This window comes from Dinoponera quadriceps, unplaced genomic scaffold (genome assembly GCF_001313825.1).
Source record: "Dinoponera quadriceps isolate SergipeBrazil2010 unplaced genomic scaffold, ASM131382v1 scaffold1153, whole genome shotgun sequence".
NCBI classification, from domain to species: domain Eukaryota; kingdom Metazoa; phylum Arthropoda; class Insecta; order Hymenoptera; family Formicidae; genus Dinoponera; species Dinoponera quadriceps.
The window spans coordinates 132430-143997 of record NW_014555324.1 but is presented as its reverse complement, the minus strand read 5'-3'; the positions used below and the strand labels follow the sequence as shown (position 1 = coordinate 143997).

The window sequence follows — 11568 nt, the reverse complement described above, 5'->3', positions numbered from 1 at the left end:
TGTATAAATAGCGATGTCCAGCGAGATTACGATATTCTTCGTTATTTGTTACTCGCGGATGCGAAATACAGACGGTTGGAGTCAATAAACCTTGTCTTGTTTATCTAGGTCACGTATTACGTGGTAGACAGCGACAGGAACGAGGGCAAGGATTACTTCGAGATCAACAGGGAAACCGGCGAGATCTTCACAAAAGTAATGTTCGATCGCGAGAAGCAAGGAGCTTACGCCCTGGAGGTGGAAGCCAGAGACGGAGCACCTTCCGCGCGACCCAACAGCAACGGCCAACCTAACTCAGGTAGGTGGTACGGAAAATTTTATTTAAAAGCTACCCGCGTGCAGCATATAGAGTATATTGCGATGCTGCACGTGTACTGTAAATTCGGGTACATAATGGATGGCAAGAGCAATATTTATATAGAGATATGAGCCGAGGTCCAACCAACTATACGAAATTGCTGCGGTCCCAAAGCGATCAGAAGATCACGTTGAATAAGTAATTCCGTCGAATTTTTCTACAGCATGTGTAGGGAACAATGATATAAGAGTTAAGATATAAATATTTTTATTTGAGATTTTAATCGAGGCAGAAAAGACAAACACTAATAGAAGTATTTGCGATATTAAGAGTATCTGTTAAATTTCGGTTCTGCATTAATTTGACAAATAACGAACTTGATGGATTAATGAAAAATTTCAAGATATAATGTTATACAAATTATTGTCTTACTTAGATGTTATAAATGGTTACTTATTACTGTTTGCCCAATGTTGAATCTTTAAAAAAGATTTATATTGGATTCTAAAGCCGATATTTATAGTTTAAATTATTTATGATATTTGATTAAGAGTATAATTAATGGTAAATTCGCATTTATAAATTATTATTCAGTTGGATGGATCAAATATTTCTATTGTATAAAATACATTATACAAATCTAAATTTCGATTCGGAATATTTCCTTATTCGCGATAAATTCGTCAAACGTCCATTTATGACGAATATAAAGATATTTTATTTTCCAAATGTGAGTTTTTTGAAAAGAGAATTAATTGTTAAAAGAGATTTTTCGAAGATAACGCTACAACTATTTCTGGATCAGGTAAATTCACTTGTGTATAAAATGGGACATATATCACTTCAATCAAAATCGTTCAGCCCGAAAGGCGTATAACAAGGATACATATTGACCTACGTTTTATAAATTCGTATAAATAATGGGTTGTAAGAGCAATATTTATATTCACACGTGAGCAACAGAGAACGTGCGGACCATGTAAAATCACCGTTTAAAATTCGAGTGAAGCTCACGATTATTGGGCCGCTACAAGCCAATAACCGGAAAAAAAATCACGTTTGGGATTTTACAAATTGGTGAATTCATTCGAAAAAGAGTGTTCAGAAATGTCGCATACGCGTCAATCGCATTTGTATTCTCCGATTTTTGTTCCCATTTACACGCACCTTTCATTTATTCCGAAAATGTTGTTTGAATTATACTTTTTCATAGCACCTATTTCATCTTAAACAAAAAAAATGTAAAATCGTAAGTTTTTAAATTTGTTATTCTCAATATTAAAACGTTATCGAGCGTCTTTGCTATCGAAAGTCGCGATGTTTCAAAATATCATTTACATCACTCTAAAAATTAACGATTCGAATATAAGCGAGTTTCCGTGCTTTGCGAGAGGATCACCGATTCGCAGTGTGACAAGTGAATTATCGGTGAATTTAATATTATCCGGGAATGCGAGTGTCGCCGCGACGGGGGATTTTGCGAAGGTGCTTTCGACAGGCGTGATTCTCTTTAGAATTTTTTCACATAGCACGCGATTTGCATTATCGGACCTTTATGGTGTGAACTTTCGCGCATTAACGTGATTACAACGTCGTACCTCAATTCTCCCAGGGACCGAGCTTGCATCTTGCATTAGTTGATTGCATGCCGTTATACGATCTCGGACAACTTGAAAAGGCGCGAGAATCGATTGGAAGATTCCATTAAATCAAACTCGTGCGTTGCCGTTATAAAACTGTTCAGAAAAATAACTGTCTCTACTTTGCGGATAAATTTCACATGAGAGAGGCGCGTCGGGTTTTCCGCAACGAAGTTTTATAAATCTTCTTCGGGTTCATCGTCATCAACACGCGAAGCGCGTTTGCACATTAGCGTGCTCTGTTTTCGCGCACGGGCTCGAATTAAATACGCATACACACGCGTGATTAATTAACGTGGCTCTCGGTCGAGTATCCCCTGAACTCAATACGCACACTCGCTGATTAAAAGCTAAATCCAAGAACGCCGTGCCGGTAATTAGTCCTTAACGTCGTTACATTCAACGTCGTGCGCCGCGCTGTATCGCATTAATGTTGCATTATAATGCGCGCGCGCACTACGTAGTGCGCTCGTGCACTATCGTTAAAGGAATTGGTTTGCGCTCGATATGTGTCTCTCCTCCGCTATTAGCTCCGAGAAAATTACATTGAAGGAGATACGCACGGGCAACGCTGTGAGAAAGGCGCGCGAGATTAGGACGTTACTTGGCGCGTCGGTATGCCGTGAGAATTGTTATTCTACAGCCACGCCGAGATGGCGACGCGATTCTTCATTTTATGGAGTCTCTCCGAGACTCGAGTTCCCGAATTATCGAAAAACGAGCCGCTGCGGCCTCATCCTCTTCGGCTTCTGAAAGCTTAGTTTGTCAGCGACTGGCTTTACAATATCCACCATCATGAATACCGTTCTCCCCCTGAAGCTATATTTTTAGCAGAGTACCCGGGAAAGCCGTGTATATAAATTGTATCAATATGTAATTTCAAACACGAAAGTGAAGCGCGCATGACGTAAATATACTGACATTCGGACAACTTACGTGGAAAAAAAAAATTAATCTTAAATCAAAGATAGATATTCTCACATATAAGCATGAATATAATAAAATCATAAGATTTTTAGTCTTGATTTAATCAAATTTATATCGATGCATGTATCACTTGAACTTAATTCCAGACTAAACATTTTCTAAGAATATTATAATATTCTTGCGTATATGAGAGATTTGAGACTTGATATTTTTTTTTGTATAGAAAACGAGAGATTTGATATTTTTTTTTGTATAGAAAACGAAGCTTGAACGTGATATCCACGAATTAATTGACCAATTGCGCGATTTTAATTTTTTTCATCAAAATGTCATTTAACCATGACGAGAAGTAAATCATAGCGACGTCCAAACGATTTTATATGATTTATGGTGGAGCATATTCAAAAGTATTTGCTCATCAAAAATATGCGTGTAACATTTTTTGAAGCGTATGAATTTCAATATTATTCCCCGCATTCGAGATAAACAATTCGTTATTGGTACAAAAATTAAAAAATAACGTATATTTTATAACGTGTACACATGTACATAAGCCGCTTACTTGAGAAATGATATAGATGTTTCTTTGAAATATTACCAATTTTAACAGAAATTTGAATCATTTCCAATTACAAATTGTTAATTTTCACAATATTTTTTAAATTAAAAACGCGTCGTGTTTCTGGGATAAATAATTTGCTGTATAGTATGTCACGTATTCGATAATTATTAAAAAATGCTTGTATGGTGTTCGTACGATCGAAATGTTACGGGTAGATGTGAAAAGTCGTCATTATTGAAATTACAGTCGCCAGTTATCACGAGTTGATAATACACGTTGCATCGCTCGAGAACGTCGAAAAAATCCATTCAAGGTTCGGGTTACTTCTTACTGAAAGTGAAATTCGATTTGCTTCACATCTCCCCTTAAGATTTTTACGAGCATCCGTCGAGAAAGTTGGCAACTTTATTGGCTTTTCCTACGGGGAAAGTCGTACACGTAAGTTGAGCTCTCCGTTCCGCAACGCAATTCCGTTTCTAATAAATTCATGATTGATTCGATGCGGCGCGCTACCTCGGTCGCAACATCGATTCCTTTTATAAGTCATACGACCGCAGTAGGCGATTTCACACAGTCGGGTGGAACAAATTATGTTTCTTCCGTATTTCTTAATCTTACTATCCTCGCTATTAGAATTTAATTCGAGTTTATTGAAAAGTAAATGTTAGAAAATAATATAACATACATATTGATACCAATAATTTATAACTTTTTAATATCGCGGCATACAAAAGCTTTCAGTACAAATAAGAAGAAGAAAAAGTAAAGCCAAAAAAGTTCAAAGCAATTATTAAAGTAGTCCTGGGAAAAAATATCATACATAATCATATAAAATTCATATGTAATCATTTTTTCCTGGTGCGCTTGAAACATGTGGCGGAAAATATTGAGGGAGAACAATCACTTGCACTGTCATTCTCTTTTTCTTCATTATTTCCACCTAACTGTTTAAAACCACCACTCGACCACCACGATGCAATATGTCAGGACGAAATTTTTCCACACGACTCCGACGCAGAAAATCTAGCTACATCGTCGACGTGCTGTATCCTTCCGGCTCTATCTCCATTTCGACTGTCCATTTCGAGAAAAAAGCGTTGACGCCGCGATTGTCGCTTAGATACGTTGAATATCATAAACATTCTACGTAAGCCTTTTCTTCCCAACGGTGTTATACACTGCGCGCGATGTATTTTCCACAGTACAAAATATGAAGAGCGATCCGCGCGCGACACGGAAACTCGAAAGTAGCCGAGTAATGTTTTTACAGACGACGTAATAGAAACGTCATATTGTGCAGCGGAAGAGCTCCTGTATTTTTCAGCAGTTTCTACCGACTCTTCTCGTCGCTCGGAGAGACGGAGTTACGAATTTCGCGATAAAAAAACGTAAAATTTAATGCGAAGAGAATCGTCGAGTTAACACGTCGAGCTCACCATCTTATTTTTGCGCTACCGTTAAAACCGGAGATCGTTCGTCATGACATCGTGCGAATTCGCGAATCGTAGTCGGTGATTAACGGGGCTGGGAACGCGAGAGTCGCATTAGCGTTGATTTAAGTATGGCGGAGGACTGCACTCATATTGCCGCGAAAAACGAAAGAAAGTAACGGGCAACGTTAAATCGTAATTATGCAAAACTACATTACGCCGTCGGACATTAAAGGGAAAACGGAATGGACAACCGTAATCTCCGAGCGCGACTCCTCGTGCGAAAGTGGTTCGACTTTAAGCTAACAGATTACATTGGTTTAACCTCACCGTGCGAAAAGCTGCACGGGAAGCATTAATGTGAAGAAAGAAAAACAAATAAACGGGCACGGGAACGCATTTTGTGCACACGCGTAGAAACGTAATTTTCATATTTAACGTTTAAATATTTCAGGATTAACTCGCCGTGTGCAGGCCCTTCGAGCATTAACGCCCCTCGGACTCGAACAAGTTTCCGCGTCGAATTTCGCTGCACACGTCCCGAAGATTCGCAAGAGTTCCGAGATCTTTATTGCGATTTTCCTTTCACACGGAACTCCTTTTCTCTTCCTTAACTGCTTTCGCCGAAGGAGCGATTTAAGTACGTGGTATTTCGAGCTACGAGTCCTTCGTGCTCACGCTGGTTGAGCAAATAAAATTTCGCAGATTTAACGCGGCACATCGCATCGTTTTCTCGCCGGAGGCGACGTTTGTGCCTCACCAGCGTGAAAGCGATCTCGCACAGCCAACGTTAAATTCGAATTCGAAGCCCAAACACAGCGTCATAACAGCTGCAAACGATCGGGGTTACTTCTTTGTATTCCAGGTCGTGGGCGCGACGCTCGGCGACGATAACGCTGCCGCGACGAGTGTTAAATTACAATTATGCTAAACTGCTAGCCGAGACGCGTCCCCGCGGCGCTTTCGGAGCGAGAACGTGCATATTACATTGCCGGCGAGTGCTCGTTAACAATATGGTACGCTGTTAACAATACAGCCGAATCGTTGTAAAATTTACCGTCTCTCCGTCGCAGCGGCCATCGGGATACCATGATATGGCGGCGGCGACAATTAATCGCATAGCAATACGAACGATAATTAACGGCAAAGATAGGTCACAAAGCTCAAAGTCTGCAGCAGCGTACGTTCGAATTTCGCCCGCGGTTTCCGCTACGCGAGTACAATGAGCCGAATCGAGAATTTCGAATCTGCTTACGCTGGGAAAATAGCGTGTAATTAATTCCCGTAACCGGGATACGGTGAGTTACATTAGCTCGTTTTTTTCGCGGGAACCTTGAATAATTTTTATTAAAAAATGATGCTCCATGCGCGAAGTATCGAGCAGCGAATTTCTGTAACAAACTTGCGCGCGGATCCGAGCTCGATATTTCGTTAGGGGAAACTTTCGCAGGTATTCGAGGTGAAAAATTAAAAGTCCTCTGAGAGCGAATTTGACGCGATCACGCAAAAGTATTATTATTTATTTCTTTTTTTTTTCACCGTGTAAAAATAGATTTCGTTTCAACGAATATTTCATTTAAAGTCCGGCCGCGATATTCAATATTCAATATCGTCGTTAAGAAAACACCAACCCGAAAAATACAACAACATCGATCTCGATAGCGCGTAAAAAAAAATATTTCACGACATTTCGCGTTATACGCGACAGGTGTAGCGAAATGAGGAAACGCTGTCGGAGCCAACTTCGCAGTCTGTTTTTCTAGCTCTCGCAAACATCAGAAATTTCCATAAGTGCCAGATTGCTTTCCGGAAAGATAATAAACGCGTCGCTCACAAAGAGTCGAGAGAGAGGAAGTGAAAGAGAGCGACACGGCCCTCTGATCTTCAGCCGTTCCCGCGGTAATTATTTCTGTTGTGACCTGGTCGCGGCCTGATATTTTTCCCCCGGTTTTAAGTGCTGGCTTTAGCAGCCGACGTGTACGCTCGCGAGGCAGAAAAACTGATACTGTTTCACGCTCGTTGCATCCGCCGCACTTTTCTCGGGCAATGTTCTTGGTTCGGCTGCAGCCGGTATGCATACCGTCTGCTAGCCGGAGTTACGTTGCAACTTCAGTCCGCTACGCTCGCCGCTTTCCTGTTTTTCTTCGGATGCGCTTCAAACGGGGAAGGTTAAATTGCATTTGCAGTTTTGGCCGTGGCACCGCGCCCCGGCCGCCGAGTGAACGTGCGTTCATCTCTTTTCGGGGTTAACGCGAGTTTCTTACTCTTCGGCATGCAATGCCGTGGAATGCGCTCGGTGCACGAATGTAATCAATAATGCCCCAGTGTCTCTTTGAGCTCTTTTGATATCTTCCGGGAGTACGCTTTATCTATTTTGCGGCTATCGTTCTCGCTACTTTCTTTCTCCCTCTCGCCGAAAACGAGACTTCGTTGGCAATCTCGGTCTGTGGTTCGCTCAAAATTTAACGAGAGGCAGTTTTCCAGATTGTGAAAATTAAGCTTTGAACGACATTCCTGTCGAGAATATAATTCGCTTTACATAAAGTGAAAACAAACTTGGAATATTTCGGGCGATGAAATTGCAAAAACAATCGCGAACAATTATAAAAATATTGAATGTCCTCTCAATCCCGCTCGTTGATGGTTGTGTGCAAATAATACTGCGATTTCGAAATTTATCGAGTTTAGATTCATCACCTTGTCAAACACGGCGTTTTATTGTATTATATATTCCAAACAATTGTATACACAGTCTCTGGCGACCAAAAAAAATATAAGGCATCAATTATTTTTGTTTTTACTTTTGTCTTTATTCAAAATACAAAGCTGGAAGTGATTAAAAACATTTTTAGAAAAAATTTACTGTATTCCGTTTTCAGAATCGCCTATAAAACCGCGGTTAAAGACCTTTAAATGTCCTGAGTGATGTCGTAATGCTTTCCTTTTATTGTCAAAATTGAGTTTTAGAAATAACCAGAAATCACACGTGGAGTCAAATCAGGCGAATACTCATATAATTACTCATCAAGAGATGGCGTTGTAGGAACAAATTTTAATAAATCAGTTGCACCTGGACAAACTGTTGCGTGGAGATGTATTTTGAAGCACGCACAACAAATTCCTGTTACACCGATGGACAATTTTTTACTTTCGCTTTGATTCATTAACTTCACTTTTCAACGGCGGCTTAATATGAAGGACGTAGAGAACATCCATCGGCAAATTGCAATGTTCTCTCGTATCCGAGCGAGAAGCGGTAATCCCTATCGAAGCGAAAATCGGCAATGAATATTTTCCGCGTATTCGCATATTCGCGCGAGAGGAATTCACCTTGCTCCGCAAAATAATTCGTATACCGACTGTCAGTCGGAAGAGCATCTGAATTGAAAATGCCTGGCGCATACGCGAGATACTCGCGGCGCATCGCGGTTACCAGAATCTTACTTACGATGAACGAAACGTCAATATGCAAATTGTTACCTTGACAGGATATTGACACGCGAGATAACGCGACGTGAGGCATAATTTTCTGGCAGAGTGCTTTCGTGAGTTCGCCGGCGTGTCGTCCGTCTTGCGATCTCTCGATCTCGCGGACGTAGACGGGCATTATGCGAGACGCGCGCAAAACTCCAAGTTGAAATCAGTGACGTTTCGAGATAGAGCGAGAGTGTCTACCGCGAGGCTGGTAGCAAGATCCAATTGTCGTTCGTCGGTCCATTAAGTCTCCCATCCCTCTCCACCCCCTCGGCAAATCTCATTTCGTGCGAGGTCGCGGAAAGGAACATGGCGCGATAGTTCGCAATCAATCGGCGTCGAACTTCTTGTTACGAGCGAAATTTTCTTATGCGTGTAAAAACGACAAAATGAACTTGCGAAAAGATAGCGTGAGAATTAATCGCCTAGTCGATTAATTTATTTATCGTTTTATAAGTTAATTTCTTCTACATGCTTTGAAGATAAAAAGTAATCCATCGTATCTTAAACCCGCGTGATTCTACGTCTTTATTACGACTTGAGTGAGATGCAGCGGAAAATTCGTGACAAATTCTACGACATTTTCGCTCGTAACATATTTATCTCGCGGACGTAAATGCGTGCACATAAACATAGCGCCGTCCGTAACTCAAGACTTCGTCATTTCCGCAAAGAAGGACTTTTTCATGTAAGGAATTGGAGGTCTCTGTGAACGTGCCCGTGGTATAGAGCGCGGAAATATGATTCAATATGCAGAAAATTCAATTTTCGGAATTCTTAAGTTGCGTGCGTTGCCGAACACTTTTTGAAGGATACAGGAAGAAGACAGGAAAGAGAGAGATATGCGTTTTATTTCTGTTTCTCTCTCTGTCTTTTGGTTCTTCACATTTTTATTCCATGTTGTCGGACGGTTCCGACGTCGAAGATACCGGGCGACGTTAAAGCTTTGTAAGAAGCTTTTAAGAAAATAATAGAAATTCCACTCTCTTCTTTCAGTTTATTCTAGATGCTGCAAACTTGAGAAATGTTATGCCCTCGTTGTCATTATATCGTACAAAAAATGATTAATTATGGTAGTTTAACGTTTGTCACATCGTAGAGATGAAATAGATTCGCGCGAAATATTGACATTGTGTCGAAATAACGTAATGAGCTGGGAAATTCGTTGCAAATAAATCGAGAAATGGCTACCAAATATTTGATTGCCGACTAACGCTGTTTGTTTATTTCTTTAGAAATACTGAACGCTGAAAACGAAGAAATATTTTATAAGTTATATCGAAACTTGCCATTTGACAATTCGTTCACAATATATGTACAAATCTCAGAATTGAACCAAAGATACTTATAACATGTCTAAAAGATGTCTCAAAAACGTCCTGAAGACATCTTATTGTGCCTAAAAGGCATCTTTATGACAACTTAGAACGTCTTAATCTTATTTGAATCAAACTGATACTCTCCAACTGCACAGTATTTTGTTGCACTCTCCAAAATTAGTTCTATTAACAGCTTCAATATATCGAAGCTCTGAATACGCGAATAAAAGTATTGTACATTTTTCCCGTGATTTTTGTCGTCGTGGCACACAGTCCCTTTCTCTCACGCGTCAAACCTTCGCTTGAAAGAACGCATTTGCGATTACCTCCGGTGGCATCGCCCGCGCGGACACAATGGGCAGAATACGGCGGATTGTCACGGACGGTGGAAATGTTGAGAGACGAAACAAATGATACGTTCCACAGCTCATAATTTCCACGACGGTCCATGCGGTGCGCCGTCGTGCGGTCGATCTCCTGGAAAGACAATCGACTGCCGCGTATATTTGCACGGGCGAGCATTCAGTGCGCGGCGCTTAACTTATTTATTTACTTTCTTGCTCGGTGCGCGACGGGACGCCAGCAATGGGCGGCTAGATTGAATGGAAAATAAAAACCGAGATAAATATGAACACAACTCCGAGGACAGGCCACTACGCCTGTATTGGTAGATATTGAAACGAAGCTCTCGGGTGTTCCACCCACGCGCGCCAATCCCTCTCCTCTCTCTTTTTTTTCTTCCGCCTCTGCACGAATTGTTCGCGAGCGCATGCTTTTCAGGAATGCCAGAACGAAATCTCATTCCGTACATTAAGAATAATTAGCTAACATCGCGAGATCGTTAGAGTGCACGATAAATCGTTCATCGCCGAACACGGGAACGGATTGGTGGGCACGACTTCGAGCCCAGATGCCCGCGATAATTGCAGCTCCGTTTAATTATCCGGAAACTTCATCGGCGGGGAACGCTCATGCTGAATACGACGTCTCGTAGGTATGATGTATTTAATTAAGGTATAAACTATTCTCATCGCAATAAGAGCACATTTTGGGGGAACGGTGGTAGTTTCGTGCTGTGTACCACTGTATTAACGACGCTTCAGCAGTTCGACTTACATTTTACCCAAAAGGAGATAGCTTAATCACGATATCGAATCAGCGCTTGAAAGAACGCGAAAAAGGAGATAGCTTAATCACGATATCGAATCAGCGTTTAATATCCGCGAGACGATATCGCTATTCGTTTTCTGATTATTTCGAACGGTGTGACTCGCAAGACACGACGTTCAGAGCAAATAACGCTATGCTTTGTGAGAACGTGAGAATCTGAGCTTTCCAACGCGTCTCGTCTCACGTTGTTCTCGTATTCTCGCGCGAAAATATCGCTATTCACAGGGAATTGCGTGATCCCGATCGATGGGCTCTGAAATCGTCACGCGACGTTCCCATTCATACGTTTTCTCTCTTGGCACACACCACGGTGAATCGACGTGTAATAAGTGTACTATAGCGCGCTGGTACGAGCAGCATTATCTTATGATGTTCATTCATAGTTTATGAATGGAAGGCGCGCACGTTAGAGGAACTACCGAACGCACTAACTCGGCGAAAAATCGCCGTACGTGGACGTAAAACAAAATCCAATCTCCCGTGCTCACTTCGCTCCGCGCTCGCTCACGCTCGACGCGGATGCATGATGCGTCATGACACGCGTGCGCTTCTGTATGTCATACGGTGCAATCTCGTATGTCATGCCATAAATACGCGCTATAAAATACAGAGAAGCACGATGATGTAAAGCATAAAATGTAGGGGATTTGTAGTTGCGTATGTACGTCTCTCTAAAAGACATTTTTTTATGTCTTATTCTCGAGACTGAGGGAAACATATCGCGCACGAACGATGTTTTACGATACGA

General features: G+C 41.3%; 1 protein-coding gene across 1 annotated transcript in view; it reads left to right on the top strand.

Moving 5' to 3' along the window:
• Nucleotides 1-11568, top strand: part of LOC106743837 (neural-cadherin-like) — a 156296-nt gene that overhangs the window by 26973 nt on the left and 117755 nt on the right. The window contains exon 5 of the mRNA XM_014618053.1: nt 109-298. Coding sequence (XP_014473539.1) covers nt 109-298 — 190 coding nt within the window. The remainder of the gene's footprint in view (nt 1-108; nt 299-11568) is intronic.